This window comes from Xiphophorus couchianus, chromosome 2 (genome assembly GCF_001444195.1).
Source record: "Xiphophorus couchianus chromosome 2, X_couchianus-1.0, whole genome shotgun sequence".
Classification (NCBI taxonomy): domain Eukaryota; kingdom Metazoa; phylum Chordata; class Actinopteri; order Cyprinodontiformes; family Poeciliidae; genus Xiphophorus; species Xiphophorus couchianus.
The window spans coordinates 10,360,888-10,384,091 of NC_040229.1; the positions used below are offsets into that span (position 1 = coordinate 10,360,888).

The 23,204-nt window shown below is 38.4% G+C and overlaps 2 protein-coding genes across 3 annotated transcripts; one reads left to right on the plus strand and one right to left on the minus strand.

The window, feature by feature from the left end:
• Window positions 1–281: 281 nt before the first annotated feature.
• Window positions 282–15,554, plus strand: nat10 (N-acetyltransferase 10). Its single transcript, XM_028032211.1, has 29 exons — window positions 282–395; window positions 508–628; window positions 708–799; window positions 877–1,048; window positions 2,559–2,681; window positions 2,755–2,816; window positions 2,893–3,007; window positions 4,156–4,263; window positions 5,054–5,187; window positions 5,263–5,356; window positions 5,440–5,538; window positions 5,612–5,748; window positions 7,048–7,172; window positions 7,266–7,416; window positions 8,250–8,346; window positions 8,433–8,549; window positions 9,512–9,613; window positions 9,701–9,775; window positions 10,429–10,545; window positions 10,630–10,763; window positions 11,155–11,203; window positions 11,284–11,380; window positions 13,069–13,176; window positions 13,259–13,431; window positions 13,506–13,625; window positions 13,707–13,805; window positions 14,930–15,003; window positions 15,082–15,162; window positions 15,234–15,554. The coding sequence occupies exons 2-29, from the start codon at window positions 515–517 to the stop codon at window positions 15,361–15,363; spliced, it is 3,099 nt and encodes a 1,032-aa protein (XP_027888012.1). The 5' UTR covers window positions 282–395; window positions 508–514; the 3' UTR covers window positions 15,364–15,554.
• On the minus strand, window positions 15,414–22,229 carry mapda (N6-Methyl-AMP deaminase). 2 transcript variants are annotated; one of them, XM_028032266.1, is made up of 10 exons: window positions 22,094–22,229; window positions 21,828–21,958; window positions 20,680–20,740; window positions 20,503–20,590; window positions 20,330–20,411; window positions 18,632–18,758; window positions 17,385–17,465; window positions 17,173–17,311; window positions 16,994–17,094; window positions 15,414–16,489 (listed from the first exon to the last, which is right to left on the minus strand). In XM_028032266.1, exons 1-10 carry the CDS (start codon window positions 22,133–22,135, stop codon window positions 16,280–16,282), a joined length of 1,062 nt encoding a protein of 353 aa, XP_027888067.1. In that variant the 5' UTR covers window positions 22,136–22,229; the 3' UTR covers window positions 15,414–16,279. The 2 variants fall into 2 exon arrangements, with proteins under 2 accessions (XP_027888067.1, XP_027888059.1); XM_028032258.1 differs by having other exon boundaries at window positions 20,494–20,590.
• Between the last annotated feature and the right edge of the window lie 975 nt (window positions 22,230–23,204).

Here is a 23,204-nt window from a genome sequence, read left to right on the forward strand (position 1 = left end):
TTAGTATATAAGCAACTAAATACTCCTTGTTTTAAAAAGCCAATTATCACGTAGAAGTAATACCTCTGTTTCCCTTCCCAATATGGCGGCTCGCTGACGTATCCCAGCAACAGGCTGCGGCTTGAGGTTTGTGGTAGCTTTTTATTTCTTGAAGCCTCAGGATAATATGTCCGTAATAATTACTAAAATATACTAAATGAAAACATTGTATACTGTACCCAGCGTGGTGAAAACAAAACTGAAACTTTAGAATACGTCGCACTATTTTGACGTCACACAGGGGTCCTTCATGAACTACTGTATCCACGTGAGTTTATCAACATGGTCGGCATGTAGCTTCATGCAGCTGTAAACCACAAGAAGTCTAAAAAATATATCCAAGAGCTTTATTTAAGGTAATTTAAAATTTGCTGGTTTAATTTTATAATAGTTTATGTTCGTCTGCTGACAGAATAACTGCAGCCACTGATTTTTATCATTGTTATTTTTAATGTCTCTCCTCGGCAGAAGTACGATGGCGACTGTCCGCAAGAAAGTAGACAATCGGATTCGGGTCCAGATCGAGAATGGAGTCGCGCTCCAACACCGAACCATGTTTGTGGTGGTGGGAGACCGAGGGAGAGATCAGGTATGAACCCGTCACACCCGTAGAAACGACAGAGTTTATTTCCACAGCTTTAACACAAACCAACCTGCCTCTGATCCAGGTGGTGATCCTTCATCACATGCTGTCCAAAGCCGCCGTCAGAGCCCGGCCGTCGGTCCTCTGGTGCTACAAGAAAGACCTTGGATTCAGCAGGTGTGTGTAAACAACACACACATTCAGCTGCCATCGGTGCTGAGCAGGTGGAGGTTTGATTTGTCTTTCTGAAACAGCAACCGGAAGAAACGGATGAGACAGCTGCAGAAGAAGATCAAAACTGGAACATTGAATCTGAATCAGGACGATCCGTTTGAGCTCTTCGTCGCTGCAACCAACATCCGCTACTGTTACTACAACGAGACGCACAAGATCCTGGGAAACACATACGGCATGTGTGTCCTACAGGTGAGTCTGCTTCTGCTCACAAGGGAACGATTTCTGGCTACTCTACCCATCCACTCACTGAAAAACAATCAATCAAGTTTATTTGTACTTTCAGCAACATGGCGGATCAAAGTGCTTTAAGTTGTAAAAACATACCAAAAAAAACATAAATACATCATATAGTCAACAGCTTTGAAAACCAATAACACACCATTGTTAAAATTATCAATACACATCAGATTGTTGATTAATTGATTATCAGAAACTTTTTCCTCCAAACTTTTGGGGTCGTCAGTTTTTACTGTTCTTGACTTGTGGTCAATGCGGCCAATCAAAAATCATTTCAAAGGCCACAAAAGGCCCTCGGACCACACTTTTAACACCAAAGCTTTAAATCAAGACTAAAAACTCATGAGTTGCCTTCGATTCGTACTATCTGGAACATTGAGATGTATTTGGTATATATTTGCTTGATGAAATTTGACCAAATCTAATTCTTATTTGTTGGTTACTTTATTTGTTTTTATGGTGTAAAGCACTTAAAACTGCGTTGTTGCTGCACAAATAAACTTGACAGCAAAACTAGATTTGCTGCTGGAATTTGTTTTTTATGTGATTTTTATTTTATTGTTTAAAATACCAACAATTTCACATTATTTAAAGTTTTTCTCTGTTGGATTTTCCTTTATTGATTTGCTTCCTCTGCACTTTGTAGTTAAGATCCAGTGTAGATTCTTTGACTTACTGATTAAATCAAATGTTTTCCCCATAAAACTTGCTAAGATAGTTGGTGTTAGGGTAGTCATTCATCTCGTGGGGCGCCAGGTTTTTGTGTTAAAATATTTTTAAAGTTGACAAGATATTTGAAAATATTACCTGATAATTATGTGTTATTTTAAGATTGAAAGATTAATACCTGAACACCAACAATGAAATCTTTAAAAAATGCAAACATTTTAAAAAGATTTAAAACCAATGCTCATCTGGGTGAGGGCACAATTAAAGCCTGGTGGCCCGCCAGGCTTATAATACACTGGGGTAAACCCTGAAATCAATATAAAAAACTTTAATCCAAAGCAACATTTAATTAAAATTCAATTAACCCTCTGAGCCCTAAGTTTCAAATCTCCGCCTTGATATCTTAACTTATTTTAATTGTACAAAGTTCTTTAAATGTCCTGTGAGTTAATATTTTTGCCAATTTCTTCTTAATAACTGGAAGTTTTAATATCTAGCAGTGATTTTCACTACTTACCGTCTATTAAAAGAGTGTTTCATCAGATGAAGCTAAAGTAAAACTAACCCTAACGCTGCATCAACGGGAGTGAAATTACCGTAATAACCTGATATTGGGTATTACAGTAATTACGGTACCTCAAATTTGGCTTTCCAAAATGTTTCGTCGCCGACACATAGCTGCCGATAAGAGCTAAAGTACTTTATTGATCGTAAAGAGGAAATTAATAACAGATTTAGCTGAATATGTTTTAATTTTCCATGTTTAATTTTTGTGTTTGTATTCGTCACCCAGGATTTTGAAGCGCTCACTCCCAACCTGTTGGCACGAACCATTGAGACGGTGGAAGGAGGCGGCATAGTGGTGATTCTCCTCAGGACGATGAGCTCTCTGAAGCAGCTCTACACTATGACCATGGTAAGCCTCCAGCTTCTTCTGCTGTCACTTCATCAGTTCAGTTCAGAGGAGAACAGTTCCTTTCTCCCTGCAGGACGTTCACTCCCGATACAGAACCGAGGCTCATCAGGATGTCGTTGGCAGATTTAATGAGAGGTCAGTGTTACTGTTTTTTGTGAAATTTATTCAGTGGAACAAAACTGGAATGTAAATCCCTCTGTTTTTCTTTTAGATTCATCCTGTCGCTTTCGTCTTGTAAAAACTGTGTCGTTATCGACGACCAGCTCAACATCCTGCCGATTTCCAGCCACGTGGTGAACATCAAGCCAGTCCCTCCCAAGACTCAGGTACCAAAACTGTTTGGAATCAACTTTGTTTGTTTTTTTTGGTTTTTGCAAAACTAAAATAAGTTGGGGATGAGTACTGACAATTAAAGTAAACCACATAAATATCCTGATGCGGATGTATTTATATTTTAAATTATCTCAGGAGTTTTTGTGATAAATGATATTATTGTTTTTTTGAGACCATAATACAAGAAAACATTTTCAAAAGTCAATGAACTTTAAATTTTGATGAGCTTTTTAACACTGGAACTGGAAGACATTTTTAAGATACAAAATAAATAAACAAAACGGCAAATAAAATGAATTATGAAGCTTCTGTAAACAAAATTATCCTTTATAAAAAGGCCTAGTGGAGACCAAAAGCACCAAACTGAAGGCCAGTAGAAAGAGAGAGAGAAAAGAAAAAACGATAAATCGTCCAAATGGGAATTATGGTGATTGTTTTAATTTATTATGCGATTATTTGATTTATTTTTTTATTGTGGCAGGTCAAGACATATTTATTTGCTGCCCTGTTAAATGTGTAAAAAGCTTTGAAATAAATTCATTCACACTGAAAAAAAAAGAAGTAAAAATCCAACTTAAGTTTCCTTTAGAAAAGAAAAGGCCCACAGCATCACAGATTCTCCACCGTACATAACAGTGAGTTGGGGAGATTTTTTTTTTTGTCATATTTATCCTTTTTTGACAGTAGACTCTCCTGGACTGTTTTCCCAACAGTCTCATTTAACTAAAGCTCACATTTCAGGTAAAGTTTGAAACCTAAATCATTTATAAACTGGGATGTTTTTTTTTAGTGAGCCAAACGTGCAAAGCCCTTAAATTTCTGCACAATAATTTAAACAAACCTTTGTGAGTAAGAAAAATCTGTATTTTCACAATTTTTCTTCTTTCATTTGTTCCATTTTTTTCCTTATTTCTTTATTTTTTCCTTTTTTGTTAATTGTGGTCCAAGTTGCAAAACGTTTGGACACCCATTCTGTTGGATCAATCATAGTAACTCAGCCAGTGGTTGAAATTTTTTTGTTGAAATCTGACCTCTAGATTCCATTATCAAAGTATTAGAAACACCATAAATTTCACTCACACTGAAACATAAAAGAAGGTTAAGTTTCTGGTTAAATCTGTTCTCGTTGTCTCCTGTCCAGGAGGACGGTTTGTCTCCTCGAGAGCAGGAGCTGAAGGACCTGAAGGAGTCTCTGCAGGACACGCAGCCCGTTGGCGTGTTGGTGGATTGCTGCAGGACCATGGATCAGGTCAGCATCGATCAGACGCTGCTTCCACATTTACTGCTGAATGTTGTTGCACCCACTGGGAAATTCAGAGATGATAAATGCTGATTGCACATTTGACGTTTTATGGAAAGAGAAGAAGCTTAGAAAGTCGGCGCTTTCAAGCTTTCACTTCACACTTTTTAACCACAACTGACCAATTATTGTGGCTTTTCCGAGGCTGGGCGACACGGCTTAAAAATAAAACTGCAGATACACAAAATATTACCAAGTATTTTTGATTTAGTTTATAGTGAAAATATCTTAGCACACCTGAAATAAGAGAAACCAACTTAAAAGTAACTTTTCTGTGCGAAGTAGAGGCTTGGTTTAAGTCAATAACTCCTCAATATTGATGAAAAAGTGCCTGTTCAATTGGCAAATTATTTAACTTATAACATGACATTTTTCCCATGTTACAAGTTAATTTATCTGCCAACAAAACAAGAACCTTTTCATCAATATTAAGCAGTTATTGACTTAAAACAAGCCTCTACATCGTGTCAAAAAGTTACTTTTATGTTGGTTTCTCTTATTTCAGGTGTGCTAAGATATTTTCACTAGAAACTAGACACAATTACTTTGTAAGATTTTCTGTTTTTGCAGTGAAAGTATGAGAATTTTTTCATGACAGACCTTAAGTTAATCTAAATTATAAGTCAAAAAATTTAAACTAAATATTTGATTAATTGATCAAATGTAGTCTATTTTATTAGTACATTAGAAAACTCTGCACCTTCCAGTCCTCAGGTAATAAATGTTCTGGTTTCTGTAGGCTAAGGCCGTGCTGAAGTTTATCGAAGCCGTTTCAGAGAAGACCCTGAGGAGCACCGTGGCTCTGACCGCCGCCCGAGGCCGAGGAAAGTCCGCCGCCATGGGGCTGGCGGTCGCAGGAGCCGTGGCGTTTGGGTACAGATCAAAATCACCCCAAATATCAAACATTTTGCTGTTCATCGTCGCTGACTCCCGCTTCCTTTAATTCAGCTACTCCAACATCTTCGTAACGTCGCCGAGTCCCGACAACCTTCACACCATGTTCGAATTCATCTTTAAAGGCTTCGATGCGCTGCAGTATCAGGTAGACGGCGCCCGCATCGTCCTGCCTGTAATTAGTCAAATATTAAGGCAGAGAAGGTTAAAATGCTCAGCTTTAATCTGCAGGAGCATCTGGACTACGAAATCATCCAGTCGTTAAATCCTGAATTCAACAAAGCAGTGGTGCGAGTGAACATCTTCAAAGAGCATCGACAGACCATTCAGGTAACTTTAAACCACATTAAACGACTTAACGACCTGATATTATGATAAAAAACTAAAATATTCTCACTGTCAGTACATCCATCCCGGAGACGCGGTGAAACTGGGCCAAGCTGAGCTGCTGGTCATCGACGAGGCTGCGGCCATCCCGCTTCCTCTGGTTAAAAACCTTCTGGGGCCTTACCTGGTTTTCATGGCCTCCACCATCAACGGGTCAGAAAGAACGCCGCCACTCGTATAGAAATGATGCTAACGCATAAAAAGACAGAGAAACTAATGTTTATTTGCAAAAAAGCAAATGTTGCAACAATTAATTCTGCTGAAACTTTAACACATTTTTTAATTTTACAGCCTCAACTTTACAGCATAGTTTTCAAAAGTGTGGCATTCACTGGAAAAACACAAAATCTTACCAAGTATTTTTGCTCTAGTTTTTAGTGCAAATATCTTAATTTATCTGAAATAAGACAAAACTAACTTATAGGGAACCTTTCAGTAAGATATGTGAGCTTGTTTTAAGTAAATAATTCCTTTATATTGTTGAAAAAGTTTTAGATCTATTTACAGATTATTTCACTTATAATAATAACTTAATATTGATGAAAAACTTCAACTTTCACTGACGGATTATTTCACTAATAACATGTGAAAATGTCTTGTTAGAAGTTAATTTATCCACCAATGGAATTAGAACGTTTTCAACAGTACTGAAGAATTATTGAATTACTTATAAGTTAGTTGTGTCTTATTTTAAGCATACTAAAATATTTGTTGTCTCTCTTTGTTGTCTACTAGCTTATATTATATTACAACATTATACATTTACATTTTTGTTCATTGTCTTTTAGTGAAATGTCTCAAGTTTAGTCGGTTTGGGTTAAAAAGATTTTCAAGTCTCGTCACAGGTTCTCAACTGGATTTGGATCTGGACTTTGACTAGGCCGTTCTAACACATGGATTTCATTTTCATTTGAACCATTTCATGAAAGCTCCAGCTGTACGTTTAGCGTTTCCTCCCGGGTTTCCAGTCTTTTACCACAGTTTTATAGGACAGGCGCATGTTGTTATTATTAGGGTGCACCGATTGATCGGCCCCCATATCTTTGATTTTGGGTGATCGGCCGATACTTACATGTGAAACAATTCTCAGTCTGCTAATGTCTTACAGCCTAAAGGACAGAAAGTTGTGCCTTTATAAAAGACATGACGATGGACTAAATTCATAAGAATTATGTATTTTATATTTATTACATAAGTTCCATAAAATTTGTCATGATGGGATTATAAGACAGTATCAATCTTTTTTAAAGATTGGTGATCGGTAGGAAAGCTGCAATCGGTGCAGCTGTAGGTTTTATTCTTTTCTCATCATCTCTGAACAGCTTCCTGCATTCTATTGGTTCTCCCATTTCGCAGCAGTTTGTGTTGAGCTAACACAGTCTTAATGAAATGCACTGAAGCTTCTGGCTGTAATCAACGTTCCACTCAGAAGTGTTTGTGCTTCCTCTGCAGCTATGAAGGCACGGGCCGCTCTCTTTCTCTCAAACTCATCCAGCAGCTGAGGCAGCAGAGCGCCGACAGTCAGCTGAACCTTTCTGCAGAGAACAGGAACACCAACACAGCAAGGCTAGCAGCAGGTTCCCATCACCTTCGTCCTCTTATTTCTCCTCTCCCTCTTCAAGCAGAGTTTAGTTCGAACATCTCATGTTGTCGTCTCCTGCTGTGCGCAGCTCGGACTCTACACGAGGTTTCTCTGCATGAGTCCATTCGGTACGGAGCGGGTGACGCGGTGGAGAAGTGGCTGAATGAGCTGCTCTGTCTGGAGTGCCTCAACATTCCCAGACTCATTTCTGGCTGCCCACTTCCACAGGCCTGCGACCTGTATCCTTCATTTCCAACCAATTAGTTTTAAAATGATAAAATATTCAAATAAAATGCAACACCTTTTACATTTGCTAACACTCCTTGGAAATAAAACGTATTGCTGACGATTTTCCACTGCAAAATGTTGAACAACTGGTAAAAAATTGCAAATATCAGAAATAATAGACAGTCCTGCCTGATTTATAAAGCACATGGGCAGAACATTACGATGGACTAAAATACCTTATCAAAATACCCATTTATATTCAGCATTGATCAGAGGTGAATTGTTGTTGTTTGCTGCTGCAGAAGCCACTTAAGTCGGGTTCTGGGTCATAATAACTTTGGGTTTTTCTTTACAGTTTAGGTTTTTTTTGTCATGACTTTTTGTTTGTCTGATTTGGTTTTTAGAGCGTTTGTTAGTTTTTCAGGTCACATCAATTCAAAAGGCTGATAAATAGTTTCAACACAAAAACTCAAAAGAGTATTATATCTATAATTTTAGTGTTTTAGTTTTAATAATGCCCATGTAGTTTCAGTTAGTTATAGTTTTTCACCACTAATTACCCTTTTTATTCACTTCGGCTAACGAAAATGTTTTATCGCTTTTAATTGTTGTTATTTTGTTAGTTTTAGTAAATAGTAACAACTTTGATCGGGTGTGTAGCAACAGCAGTGAAACGCCTAAAGCATGCAGGACGGGGGATCCAAAAGATCAGGGTAGAACAGTGACCAAAAAATAAAAAGTCATAATTTAAACCTTTGCATGTCTTTATGTGTTCTTTGGATTCTTTTACTTTGTGAATTTAGTGAAATGTTTCCAGCGTTTCTCCTTAGCGAACGCCGTTCAGGTATTATGTAAACAGAGACACGCTGTTCTGCTTTCACAAGGCATCTGAGGCGTTTCTGCAAAGGCTGATGGCTCTCTACGTGGCGTCGCACTATAAGGTGGCATTTCGTTCTGCAGCTGAAAATCACACGTCGTCATTTGTGCCCTTTTATTTTCGCTGACCTGCTTTTTTCTGCCGCTCCAGAATTCCCCCAACGACCTGCAGCTGCTGTCGGACGCTCCGGCCCATCACCTCTTCTGCCTCCTGCCGCCCGTTCCGCCCACCCAGAACTCTCTGCCCGAAGTCCTCGCCGTCGTTCAGGTAGTACAGAGCAGCAAAATCCTTCACATGCCGATACAAGAACCCAAATTGGCACAGATACACCCAGGAACTGGCATGGGGGAGGGGAAAAGCGTTAGCCACAAAAGAATTCAAAATGGCTGCCGTGGTCATTAAGTAAATGTTTATTTCTGCACTAAATTTGGCTATAATTATCACAGATAATACTTTTGGTGCCAAATCACACATGATTGGACCAATAAAAATCATATTTATTGACTTTTTTAAAGATGGCTGACATGGAAAGTTAATCTTTGCACTAAAATAAGCAATTAGGAAAATGTTTTGGTGTCAAATCATAGCCTACATATGTTGAACCACAGGAATGAGATACAGCTTCCTTTTTCTGGTGGACATATTTCAAAATGGCTGCCATGGTTGTAATGGAGAATATATGTTTGCATTAAAATTGAGAATAGTTATTGTCAGTGGTGGGCACAGTTAAATAAATGTTAGGTTCACTGTTAACTTTGCTAACAATAAACTGCAAAACACATTTAAGAAGTTAGCAGAGGCTAAGGCTTAACTGCTAAATGCATTAAAAATGCAGCAGAAGGTATCGCTATGTTGCTAAATACATTTATAAATGGCTGAAGCTAATAGTAAGCTGCCTTATGACATTAAGAAATACAGCAGAAGCTAACGCTAAACTACTAATCACCAAGAATCGGCAGAAGATTATTTTAAACTGCATTAAAAAAAATACCGCTAACCATGAAGATGACTTCAGAATCAAAGTATGGCACAAAATCTGTCACATCTTCATCTCCTTCCAGTTGACAGCTGGTGTGAGACTCACAAACTGCAAAGTCCTCAGTTTTAGTTTCGGCGTCTATTATTACTTTAAAGTCGTATGAATATGATGCGACTTAAAATCAGTCTAAGTCATTATGAAGTGGGTAACATTGTAGAGAAAACAGATTCTTGTTTGTCTGGTTCTTAAGGTTTGTCTTGAAGGAGAAATTTCCAGGCAATCCATCCTCAACAGTCTGTCCAGAGGGAAGAAGGCCTCAGGAGATCTCATCCCCTGGACAGTATCAGAACAGGTACACACACAACACACACGCACACACACACAGACACACACACACACGCATTGTCAGCTGATGACTTGTTCCTTCGTCCCAACACAGTTTCAAGACGCAGACTTTGGCAGCCTGTCTGGAGGCAGAGTGGTGCGCATCGCGGTCAATCCAGACTACCAAGGGGTGAGAGCCGCTGCAGACCTGCTCTGACTGTGTGTTCATAATTTATGGTGTGTTGGTGGTGAAACACACTATATCTGTGAGGCGCCTGAATTTTTTATAGCTTTTTTTGTTGTTGCTGTTTCTAGAAATCAAAGTGAAGAGCAACCATCTACGTTCACACAGCCGGCAAATGCCACCCAAATCAGCTTCTTTTTTTTTTTACACTGCAAAGTCCTAAGATTTTACCAATTGTTTTTGGTCTAGTTTTAGTGCAAATATCTTACCACACTTGAAACAAGACAAAACCAAGTTACAAGTAATTTTTCAGCAAGAAATTGAGCTTGTTTTTTAAGTCAATAATTCCTTAATATTGATGAAAAAGGTCTAAACACACAGATTGTTTCACTTATAACATGGGAAAGATTTCTTTGTGAAACATTTGTGTTTCCGTTATCGAAACACTGAGTCCTTCCTTTTTTAAACAAACTCTGAATGGGTTGCTAGGTAACGGGCTGGGCTGGGCAACGGTTTTAGGTAATTCTGACTGATGTATATATTTTTTTCAAGCTCTATTTTTAGAAGTAGTAGATCCAAATGCAGGTTTAAAAAATGTCCAAAACGTGATTTTTAAATTTCTTTTTAATAATAATTACTACGCTGCCCCTCTCCAACAGATGGGCTACGGCTCCAGAGCTCTGCAGCAGCTGCAGATGTACTACGAGGGGAAGTTTCCCACCATGGATGAGAGCGTCCAACCGGCTCACACACAGATCGCCTCCGTCAGCAGCGAAGTAAGTAAATCGATTTCAACCACAATCTGACGGTTTCCCTTCAGATTGGGAAGGGAAAAAACAAAAATGTGTTTTGTTTTTCAGGCGGTCAGTCTGCTGGAGGAGGTGGTGACTCCTCGGAAGGAGCTTCCTCCTCTGCTGCTGAAGCTCAGCGAGAGAAGAGCCGAGAGGCTGGACTATTTAGGAGTTTCCTACGGACTCACGGCACAGCTGCTCAAGTGAGAGGAAATACAATGGAGTATCAGGGTCATGGGTTTAAAAAACTTATGAGTAAATTTATGAGTAATACTCAGAAATTTTGAGATAAATCTCAGAAATATCATAGAAAAACAAGGAAATTTCTTAGTTTGAAAAGTTGAAAATTTTCTAGGAAAAATATATTCTAGAAAATTAGAAAATATTCGACTTTCGGAAATTTTCTTAACTTCAAAAATGTAAAATTTTTATACTCAGAGATTTTTTCTAGATTATTTTTGAGAGTCATCCAGGCATTTTTTGGCATAAGTTTACTCTTTTTTTCTATCTACAGTGGCTTCATCATTGAAAAGCAAACAAACCCTGAAACATATTTTCAGACTTAAATGTGTTGAACTGTTTGGTATCTTGCAGGTTCTGGAAGAAAGCAGGTTACACTCCGGTGTATTTAAGGCAAACACCTGTAAGTGCTGATATTAGATGAATGTTTTGTATTTGTGTATTATTCCTGGACTGATTACTGACATGTTCTGTTTGGCTCAGAATGAGCTGACAGGAGAGCATTCCTGCGTGATGCTGAAGGAGCTGAACACGGACGAGGCTTCGCAGCAAAGCTTGTGGCTCGCCGCCTTCTGGAAAGGTGGAAATGGATTTATTTGGTTTTGATGCACAGTTTCTTGTTTTATTCATGATCGTTTATACGACTAATTAAAGCCGATTGAATCAGACTTAAATGGTTTACGTCCCAGAGAGGATTGTTTACAGAAATAATAATGGACGCCACCATGTATGGATCCATTTTAAAGTTTATTCAGCAATAGAAGTTGAAGGAAGTGAATAAAAAGAAAGCATGAAAAATAGCAACTTCCTTTTGCGGAGCACTGATTGCAACTTCTTTAGGAAAGTCTGTTTGAATGCAGAGTTAGGATAAGAGAGGTGGGATTGTGATGCACTTTAGTGACACAGATTTCTTTCATAAGTTCATAATCCTAGTTTCCAGCCTTTGTTTACATCCTGATTCATCACATCTGGCTTCTTCTGGTGCAGAATTATGACACATTTCAAATAAACGACATAAGAGGCGGATAAAATGCAACATGTCCGTTCAGACAGAAGACGCTTTGAAAACAATCTGATATTTATCTGCATTAGTTTCACATGTGCAAAAACACAAAATCTCACCAAGTATTTTTGGTCTAGTTTTTTTGTGCAAATATCTCAGTAAACTTGAAATAAGACAAAGTAACTTATTACAAACTCCTTCAAAGTTAAAAGTAACTTTGTAGGAGCTGGTTGTTTTTGTAATTAATTCCTTAATATAGATGAAAAGGTTCTAGTTCCATTGGCAGGTGAATTTACTTACAACATGGGGAAATGTCTTTGTATGCGTTAAATAGTTTTTCATCAATATTAAGGACTTATTAACTTAAAACAAGCTCATGTCTTGCTGAAAAGTTACTTGTAAGTTAGTTTGTCTTCAGGTTTACTAGGATATTTGCAAAAGAAACTTGGACATAAATTCTTGATAAGATTTTGTGTTTTTGCAGTTTGGCACAAATCCGATTTTTTCTTTTGGTTGAACAGACTGTAATTGTGCCGTTCAGATTGCTGTGAAAAAAGTCGACTGAGTCGCATTTGGGTATTTTTCTGCTGAGAGAACGTTGCCCTAAGCGATGCGACCCGAACAGCTCCTGGTTGGTTTGATTCCCTCTGCGCTCCACCTGACCGTTCCCTCCACCTGATCGCTCCCTCCACCTGACCGTTCCCTCCACCTGATCGCTCCCTCCACCTGACCGTTCCCTCCACCTGATCGCTCCCTCCACCTGATCGCTCCCTCCACCTGACCGTTCCCTCCACCTGATCGCTCCCTCCACCTGACCGTTCCCTCCACCTGATCGCTCCCTCCACCTGACCGTTCCCTCCACCTGATCGCTCCCTCCACCTGACCGTTCCCTCCACCTGATCGCTCCCTCCACCTGACCGTTCCCTCCACCTGACCGCTCCCTCCACCTGATCGTTCCCTCCACCTGACCGTTCCCTCCACCTGATCGCTCCCTCCACCTGACCGTTCCCTCCACCTGATCGCTCCCTCCACCTGACCGTTCCCTCCACCTGATCGCTCCCTCCACCTGACCGTTCCCTCCACCTGATCGCTCCCTCCACCTGACCGTTCCCTCCACCTGACCGTTCCCTCCACCTGATCGCTCCCTCCACCTGATCGTTCCCTCCACCTGACCGTTCCCTCCACCTGATCGTTCCCTCCAGCTGATCGCTCCCTCCAGCTGATCGCTCCCTCCACCTGATCGTTCCCTCCTCTTCCCTCCTCAGATTTCCGCCGGCGCTTCCTGTCGCTGCTCTCCTACCAGTTCAGCAGCTTCCACCCGAGCTTGGCGCTCAGCATCCTGCAGAATAAGAAGCTGAAGGAGGAGGCCGCCTGTAAGATGTTTCTAAAAATAAAAAGTAAAATCTCGGGTTTCTGCTCTAATCGCCTCGTCTGATTTGTCTAAATCTCCACCAGCTCTCAGCAGCGCCGAGCTGGCGGCCCACTTCACGCCGTACGACCTCAAACGCCTGGAGCTGTACTCCAGGAGCATGGTGGACTACCACCTGGTCATGGACCTGATCCCCACCGTGGCGCGCATCTTCTTCCTCAAGCAGCTGGGTGACGTCTCCCTCTCGGCAGCGCAGTGTGTAGGTTCATCCTGACTTCAACACATCCTGTTTGCAATAAGCCAGATGCTGATTGGCTGAATCTTCCTGTCCAGGCGTTGCTGCTGGGAATTGGTCTGCAGCACAAACCTGTGGATCAGCTGGAGAAAGAAATCGAACTGCCGAGCTCGCAGCTCATGGGGCTCTTCAACCGTCTCATCCGGAAATTCGTACAGGTGAGTTTCTCCTGATTATTTTGTCAGATTTAAATAAGGATGTTGCACTAAACAACATGCTAACCTTTGACCTTGCTGCAGGTTTTCACCAGCATCCAGGAAAAAGCAATCGAAGCCGAAATGGTGGCAACTAAAGACGTCAGCATGGAGCCGACTGTCAGAAGCCTTAATGAGGACCTGGTACGAGAACTCAGTGATGCAACACGGGGCAAATGTTTGGGTTTTATAACTCACCAATTAGTTTTTATACAACAAACACTGCAGATGGGACAACACAACGAATAACAGCAACAAAGATAAAATAACCAAACAAATGAGGTTTACATTAATCTGGATACAACAAAAACAATGAACAACATGTGGTTTAGGATATACTTTTACCTTTTTAATACTTTCTTCTTTTTATCTCTGCAGTTATTTTCCAATTTGAATTATTATTAAGTGAAAAAGAGCGAAAGAAAGTAAATAAATAAATGTATGTGCAACAACAAAAAACGTGATCTTATCATAAGGTTCTCCCATTTCCAATATTTAGAAATGAAATTAATATTTTATTAGTTGCCTAATTTTATATTTATATTATTATATTACTTATAATATTGCCTACGCACATACAATATGCTTATTCATGTCATGATAACAAAGTTTGCTGAGCGATTAATTGTCCTTGTAATTACTGCTATAAACAATACTAATGTATTGCTAATTGCATAATAATACAAATTAGCTCTTACAAAGAGCTAATTTGTATTAGCTACAAAGCTACAAAGCTCTTACAGTGAGTTTTCTTTTTGTAAAAAACACTTAAAACCAAAACTGGAAGACATTTTAAATATCCAAAATAAAACACAACCAAATACAATACAGATTATGATGTTTCTGTAAACAAAATTGTTCATCAAAAAATATTAAGAATATTAAAATGATCAGGTTTATGTTAATTATGTGGATAATTGATCATTGCGACAGGCTTAAATATGCTTGTCTTTTTTGTAATTTTTTTATTTACTTTTGTATGTCTTTTTAAAGATTTTATAATCGGTGTTTAGATATTGTCAATAATATCTCAGTTTTTTCACATTTCTTGTGAACTTTTAGCTTTTTTATTTTTATTTTTACAAAACCAGTGGGATTATCAAGTTTTCTGGAGGAACCCTGGTATTAAGATGCTCCTTTATCATAAAACATTTTATTGGTTTTTTAAGAAAATTCCTCATTTTAAACAGGAGCTCATATTACACTTGTATCTATTAGTTTGTGTCTGAATCAGAAACTGAATGTAGTTTTTTTTTCCTGATTCATAGACTGAAGCTGCCAAAGAGTTTGAGGAGCGACACAAGAAAGATCTGGAGAAAGTGAAGGAAATGGAGCTGGAAGAGTGAGCATTTGGGTCGACACGTCACTGGAATGAAAACACGGTTTGCTGTATTGGTAACGACTTCCTTTGTGTTTCCAGGTACAAGATCCGTGGAGACGATGAGGAGTGGGACCAGGTGCTGAAGAAAGCGGGGAGCACGGCTGTCGTCAGCATCAAAAGGTGCAGCGTCGGCAGGAAAACGCGCCGCTGTCTGCTTGTTTTAGTGGTAATCATGTTTCTTTTACCGACAGCGACAAGAAGAGGAAATGGGAAGGAGAAAATGCAACGAGCAACGGGGCCGAGAAGCAGAGGAAGGAAATGAAACATGGAAAATTTAAGAAAAACAAAGACAAACATGGAAAATTTGGAAAGAAGGCATAAAAAAACCTGCAAAGTGATTGGACTGCACAGGATTTGTCTTTGGACTCATAGATGCATAATTTTTTTTATTTTTAATATTATTTCTGCTCCTTGTTGAGTTAATTTCTACACTTTGCATAAGGAACCCGTACAACGCTGTAAAACAGCAAAAATAACACTTTGCCTCAATGTATTAAACATTTTATATTTTACAGTTTTGTTTTGTATTTCAGCACACTGCAAAAAACTCAATCTTACCAAGTATTTTTGTTCTAGTTTCTAGTGCAAACAGCTTAGTTCACTTGAAATAAGACAAAAGTAACTTACAAGGAACTTTACAGCAACTATAGGAGCTTGTTTTAAGTCAATTTTTTTAAGTTGCAGTATTATGTATTTTCTAGCCACATAGTACCTTTTTGTAGCAGAATTAACTTGTTATAAAATTGAAATATATATTTAAAATGACATTAAAAAATGTAGTAATTTAACGCCTTGAGGCCGAACCTCTGTCTCTTTAAAAACTCCTGCTCTTCCTGAAGCTCCGCCTTCATAAAGTCATCACATCATGGCTCCTCTATTAACCTTTTAGCAAAATGTTTACCAGCGTTTCACTGAGAAGTAGCTGCTATGAGCTCAGCAGTTCTATAAGGTGTTTGCTAATTGCTGCTAGCTAGTCTGAGGAGCCAAGTTGATTTTACATAATCCTGCCCCGTTAGTATCTAGTGCCACTGGCAGATTATGTCACTTATGGGAAAAACGTATTGTTATAAGTGAAATAATCTGCCAGTGGAACTAATTTTTGATCTTGTTGAAAAGTTACTTGTAAGTTAACTTTGTCTTATTTCAAGTTAACTAAGACATTTGCACTTTAAACTAAACTAAAAATACTTGGTAAGATTTTGTTTTTACAGTGTAAAATCAAACCCAGAGATGATCTCTAAGCCTGCAGCTCGGCTCCCTTCAGCAGCCCAGGCTTTAATTCAGTCCACTTCTGTCTGAGCTGCTGCTTCACTTCGTCTCCTGCGAAGATGCAGTCCACGGCGCGCTCCGACAGCGTCCACACCGCCTCAGGACGCAGACCGAAGGCGGACGCAGCCAGCTGATATTCCTGAGACGAGTCCGTACAGAAGACTCCCTTATCGTCCGTCTGGAACAAAGAACAATCTTTTTTTTTTTTTTTTAGCTGCGTCACAATTTAAAGCCATAACAATGAATTTACTCAGATGGTTGAAATTAGGACTAATAGCACATAGAATCACTTTTTCCCCACCAACAAATTGTTTTTTTTAATCATTCTGGTAACTAGGATAACAGTGGACCTTTTATTTAAAAAGGTCAGACCCTTTTTGTGTTTTGGATCTACAATGGTCTATAAATTCATAATTCAACATAAACCTGACTACAATACTGCAATAAAACATCGTTTGTTCTTTTTTTATTCAGAATTATTTTATGCATTTTTAACTGATTTTTTGGCCAAATGTGTTTTTAAGACATTTTGGCTCAACAGCAAAACATTTGGACACTACTGCTCTAAAATTTCTAAACAAGGAGGAAGTGGATATAAAAGGCATCTATCTATGAAATAGTGCCACTAAATTAAAAATATATAGTTTTATTGTATCTAGTTACTTCAAGAGGGGAAACTTACACAAATGACACACGGGTGTCCCAGCTGGTACCAGTATCTGAAGTGGTGCTGGGAGTAACTCGGCACCGTTTGTCCTTTGACGTTTGACGTCAGGCAAATTTCTACAAGCAAACGAGGAAGAATGAAATCAGAATATCATCAGCCGAGAGTCGTGAGTCTGGATCTCGATTGAGTGTTACCCAGAGGAATCCTGCCTTTCACCGCTCGGTCTACGAGGGACTGAGAACCGCCCATCTCCGGATGCAGGAAGGTTCCGTGACCGATCCGGTCAGGAGGAAGGTTCAGCAGCAACTCGGACTCCTCCAGCTGGGAGGGAACCTGCAACCAGTTTGGCTCCAGTAACGGCCGTGTTGCACAGCTAGTCCAAATAAATGATGGAGAGGAGACCTACTTCTGCCATGTGCAGCGACAGCTTCAGCCCGCAGTTCCTGGCTCGCTCCAGAGCAGGAAGGAGACAGCGGCCGTGTCCAACCTGTAGATGAAAGCTTCATTAGCATGTGGATGCTGACAGAATCCAAAACACACACATGATGAAAACAAAGTAAGTAGGAAGGTTTATTATCTGACTAGGGATTGGGGTGCACTTAAGTTTCTTTTTTACAAAATATCCAACTTAGGATATTATGTTTGTCTATAAAACACTGTCGTATTTTTCTTAGCCAAAGTTAGATGTAAACATTTTAATAACCAAAAGTTACATTTTCTTCTTAACAACAAATTGTTATTTCCAAACAGTAAACATGGCTGTTGTTTCTGAAGCTTGGCACAAAAATAATACATCGATTTTCTCATTGAACATTTGTTCTCACTCTGCAAACACACAAAGTCTTACCAAGTATTTTTATCTAGTTTCTGGTGCAAATATCTTAGAACACATGAATTAAGATAGAAGTAACTTACAAGTAATTTTTCTGCACTTTTAGCTCATTTTAAGTAAATAATTCCTTAAAACTATATATAAAATACTACTTCTTCTGGTAGATTATTTAACTTATAATAATACATTTTCCCATGTTATGTGTGAAATAATTTGCCAGTACTTTTGTAAATCAATACTGAGGAATTATTAACTTAAAACAAGCTCATATGTTCGACTTAGTTCTAGTATATTAAGATATTTGCACCACAAACTAAACCTAAAATACTTGGTAAGATTTTGTGTTTTTGCAGTGTAGATTAGAGCTGGTCTTACTGCAGCACTGTAAAAACATAAAATCTTAAGTATTTAACTAACTTTAAATTTGCACAAGTTTCTAGTGCAAGTGTTCTAACAACACTTGCAATAAGGCAAAAGTAACTTTTAAACAAGACATATGAGCTTATTTTATGTGAATAATAACTTAATATTGATGAAAAACTTCTACATCCACTGGCAGATTATTTCACTTAAAACAAGGGAAAATATTTTGCTATAAGTAAAATAATCTGCCAGTGGGACTAGTACTATTAATACATTGTTTACATAAAACAACCTCATACATTTTGCTGAAATGCTTCTTATAAGTTAGTTTTGTCTCATTCAAAGTGTGCTAAGACATTTTTACTAGAAACCTGATCAGTAATACTTGGTGAGATTTTGTGGTTTTTTGCAAAGTTAACGTTACACTGCAAAAACACAAAACCTAGTGCGTCACTAACCGTTGGGTCTCCGCTGAGGTCAATTCCCACCACCAAACCTCCGGACGACAACATGAACTCTTCAGCCAGCTTCACTGTCTCCATAGCAACCTCCGCGCCATTTCTGCGATCGATGGCCACCAAAAACCTGACAGATACATGACGTTTAGTGTCAAAGTTCAGCTGCTGTTAACCATTAACCAGAGGTCCCGCTAGACTTTTTAGTTCTCCGTCATTTTGACCGACAGCATTAAAAACAAAAATTGGTCATGTTCTATTTTTACCTGTCAAATTACAATCATATTAACATTAGGCTATTTAGCCGCATTTCTGTGCGGTTTAGTTAATATTCACCGAGTTGAACCGTGAATCCAGATCCATCACACATAAAGCAGATGAACGCTTCAACGGTAACTTTTTCTCCGTGACAAAAACCATCGACTGTGGCCCCAATAACTTAGAATAAATTAAATTAAATGACTCCACTTAAATTACCAGCAGTTCACCCGCTGGGGTCTGAACGCACAAACGCCTCCTGGTCGCATCTGCAGAGAAATCTGCGCTGCTTCATCGGTCAGTTGGATCTGTCTGATCCAAACCGGTCAATTGAACTTTTTTTTTTTACCCTGTGCACGGTCCAGGCCTGCGCTTTTACAAGGATTTCCTTCTGGGTGGAGGAGGGTAACGTCTTCTAGCTCCATTTGTTAAAACCGCTGGATGAGTTCAGTTTAGTTCTTCGCAGTAGCGGAGCCGCGTCCGCATTGGTTGTGCAGCGCACTGCGCATGTTACGGTCTAATTAATCTCTGCACCGTTATTTATTTCCGCAAGATAAACTCCAAGCTCCTCTGTTTAGACTATAAATGGATTAACACAACATTGCATTCTCGTTAGTTTCCTCTGTTTTGTATTTTATGGAAAATTAAACGCGCCATTTCTACCAAAGCTTTGGGATGCGCTTCCTAACCAGACGCTCCAAAGCGTCCGGTCCAGAACTCAACACGCTGTCAGCTCCCGGTCAGAAAGACGCCTTTAGTTCAGTGTCCATGAGATGATATCCAGAAAGGTTTTTTTTATTGACTGATTTTACTCACCTCTGCGATGAAATCTTTGGTTAAAGTCTATAATGTCTGCCTATGCGCACCAATCAGCGGTGTTAATTATAACCTGTCAAATGACCAACGGGCTTCAAATTTTCCGGTCGTTTAAAAAAATAACCGGTCAAATACGGAAAATATTCCGTTAACGCGACCTTTCGCTGTAACTAACAATTATTTTAGTAATCGATTATTCTGGTGATTAACCAGATTTTAAAAACTGCCACATTTTACATCAACAACTTAAGCCTTTTTATACAATATTATTCATATGTTAAAAGACTCAAATTAATAATTTAAAATAAATTTTTGTTTTTATTATTTATTGGCTAAAAAGCCACAACATAACACTCATTTAGTGAACGCTTAATTATTTGCACAATTATTTGCGGAAACTTATTTACAGACAAAGTGTTTTGTCCTAAATGCAAAATGTTTATTTTTTGTATAGATTTGGTTTAACTACTGCTCTGACTGTTGATCTTTCCATAAATGACATTTTTTGAGTCTGTATGCTCAGATTAACCGCTTACTAGATTAATAGACAATTACTTCAATAATCAATTTATTACAATTAACTGTTTCAGCCCTATTAATAATAACATGAAGGCGATGAACATCTACCTGACGTCTATGTCCACTCCCTCGTTTTTACACTGCTGAATGGCTTTAATCACTGTCTCAATGTAACTCTTTTTTGTTAGTCCTGGAATAAAAAAAGCATCATAAACCAAAGTTAGATTCTAAGCAGTGAAACATTATGCCAAAGTATCTGAATCCATCTTTAAGATTCGTACTGGTGTGATTCTCTTCCCTCGGTGTGCTTCTGAGCTCAAGATATTTGACATTATCAGCTGCAAACTCTTTGATAACATCCGTCGCCACCTTGATTAGAAATTTAAAAAAAATCTGTGAGTGGAAATCTGGAAAATGGATTTTAAATAAAAGTTGTTTTACTAAAGATCCGCGCTCACCATCAGAATATCCTCCTCTGTGTCCACCAGTTTGTGGATTACCTTGAAGACCTCAAAACATCTGCAAACATGGAAGTAAAAGGTAGATATCTGATGTTGTAGAATGAGATAATGAATAACAATTTAACACGACTTTTAATTATCAACGTCACAAAAAACTGGTGTTATAGCAGCTGCGTCTCCATGATCAAACCACAAAACTAACCTTGTTCATTACGGTTATAATCAGCACCCTTTACATATAGATGTATTAAAAGAGCTTACGATAAGTTAATCTTTTATTGCAGGATCGTAATATAAGTCTGAAAAATCCAGTAAGTTTACCTCACTAAGCAGTGCAGCCTCTTTTATCAGAGGTAAAATAATTTTTTTAATCAATTTTTCTAAGTGTGAGATCTGTTATATTAACCTCCTGTGGTGATAAGTGTGTATTTGTACAATGCAGTATGAGGGCCAGTGTAGATAAAATAAAAGGAGGAGTAAATTTCCACCAAAAAACTCTGAAAGATTTTAATTAATCTCAGAGATTTTCTAGAAAAAACATGGAAATTCATGAGCTCCAAAAGTCAAAAATGTCAAGTAAGAAGAATTAGAAATTTTGAGATTAATCTCAGAAATTTTCCAGAAAAAAACTTGAAACTATTTAATCTCAAATCTAACGAATTTTGAGATTAAAATAACTTTTTCTTTTTTAGAAAAGAACTTGGACGTTTCCTGGGCTTGTAAAATCGAATATTTTCGACTTTTGGAAATTTTATGGGTTTCAAAAGATAAAAATGTTGGACTTTTGGATTTCAGAAATGTCCAAGATTTTTCTAGAAGCTTTCTTAGAATAATTTCGAGATTTCAGATTACTTTTTTCACGCAAATGTTTGACTTTTCGAGTCCGATGTTTTCTAGCAAAAAAAAATAATCTGAGATTAAACTAAAAATGTCTGAGTTTTTCTCGCAAATTTTCGACTTTCTGAGCCCGGAAAATGTCGAAATTTTTCTAGAAAATTTCAGAAATAAATCTCAACATATCTCCCTTTTGATATGGGGAGGTATGGGCGAATATATATATATAATTTTTTATTTTATTTTATTTACTAACACGCCGCCGTATATTTGCGCTATAATCTAGGCTAATGTATAATTTACATCCTTACTCGTCCAGTGTCCTCCGCTGGCCTTTGCCGATGGCCGTCATGCTGTGTTCAATGTTGAGGTGCGGTTTCCGCCGGATGAGCTTCTCCATAGTCTGGACGCTCACCGATCCGTTCAGGTGAGCATGAAGCTCCTGTTCACAGATCAAAACGCTGACGTTAGCGTTGTAAAGCAAACAACACACTCCTGCTGTTTTTCCCTCATCAGCTTCTCCCAAAACATTTTTCTTCTTCTCGTAAAACACAACAACATTACAGAGTTCCCTTACCACCTTCGGTAGATCCTTATAAAACTCAGCATTACCGTCCATCTCACAGTAAAATCACAGCCGGAGTCTCAGTCTCCAACTATTTCTGTCGATATTTTCAGTGCACGTTTTCCCGATGCACCTCGTGCAACAAAGAAATCCTTCCCTCATTCCGCAGCTCAGTTCCGGGTCCCTCAGCGAATCCCCTCCTTTTTTATTCGTCCTTTCGGAAATCTTTAATTCTGTTCAAAAAAACTATATGAAAGAAAACGTAACGTAATAATATTCTACATAGGTGCAGTAAATAAAATCTCACGATTAAATGCTTATAGCTTAACAGAAGTAGAGAAAATGTAGTTCATGTTTCTGGTTTGTAATACTTCACTTTTTAAGACTTTATTTCATTCATCTTGTTTTGCCCTTAAACTGCAGATAATAACTTGTGGTTCCTACATTAGTATGTCAGCTTTAGGTGATAAGGTGTCTTCTTTGCTTTCATGAAATATTAGGGAAATATATTTGTACTCTGAAAAACTCAGTTGAAGCTTCTATTTTAATCATTTAACATAAACAATATTGATATTTACTGCAGTAGCACTACGTGTCTTTCTCTTTTTACTTCCCTTTTTATGTTTGTGTTCACCATTATTGTGTGTAAATTTAGTTTCCTCTTTATTTTTGGTAGGTGTTCACTGCCAACAGCATCAGTGTTTGTGTCTCTTTTGTGCCCTGTCGATTCCTGGTGGGTTGAGGCAGATGGCTGGTCATATTAACCCTCTTTCTGGATGTTTCTTCCTGTTAAATATGAATTGTTCCTCTTCACTGTCCCCCTGTGCTTGCTCAGAATCAGGGAGATTGCGCTGAAGTGAGAATAAAATGTAATCTGCTAGATTTCATAGGATTTATAAACTTTTAACTTATTGTCTTTGTCTTATCTCCTGACTTTGCTGTTTATATAAATACACTGACTTTCTCTAAGTTGGAACAAGTTTGTCCTTTATTTTTGTATCAAAGTTTTTGCATCATAATCAATTATTTTATCCCAGCTGACTTTCCCATAGGAGGTTTCATTCTTGGGGCTAAATGTCTGTCAAAAGACAGAACAGCCAGAGTTGGGTAGTAATTAATTACA

What these genes read in the sequence shown, in the direction of transcription:
- nat10 (XM_028032211.1), top strand. Translation starts at nt 515, where the DNA reads ATGGCGACTGTCCGCAAGAAAGTAGACAATCGGATTCGGGTCCAGATC. An exon ending in GCTGAAGGAGGAGGCCGCCT is followed by an intron (nt 13,177 to 13,258) that starts GTAAGATGTTTC and finishes AATCTCCACCAG; the next exon opens with CTCTCAGCAGCGCCGAGCTG. An exon ending in GCTGTCGTCAGCATCAAAAG is followed by an intron (nt 15,163 to 15,233) that starts GTGCAGCGTCGG and finishes TTTTACCGACAG; the next exon opens with CGACAAGAAGAGGAAATGGG.
- mapda (XM_028032258.1), bottom strand. Translation starts at nt 22,135, where the DNA reads ATGGACGGTAATGCTGAGTTTTATAAGGATCTACCGAAGGTG. An exon ending in GAATCACACCAGTACGAATC is followed by an intron (nt 20,412 to 20,493) that starts TTAAAGATGGAT and finishes TTTTTATTCCAG; the next exon opens with GACTAACAAAAAAGAGTTAC. An exon ending in GACACCCGTGTGTCATTTGT is followed by an intron (nt 16,490 to 16,993) that starts GTAAGTTTCCCC and finishes TCTTTGTTCCAG; the next exon opens with ACGGACGATAAGGGAGTCTT.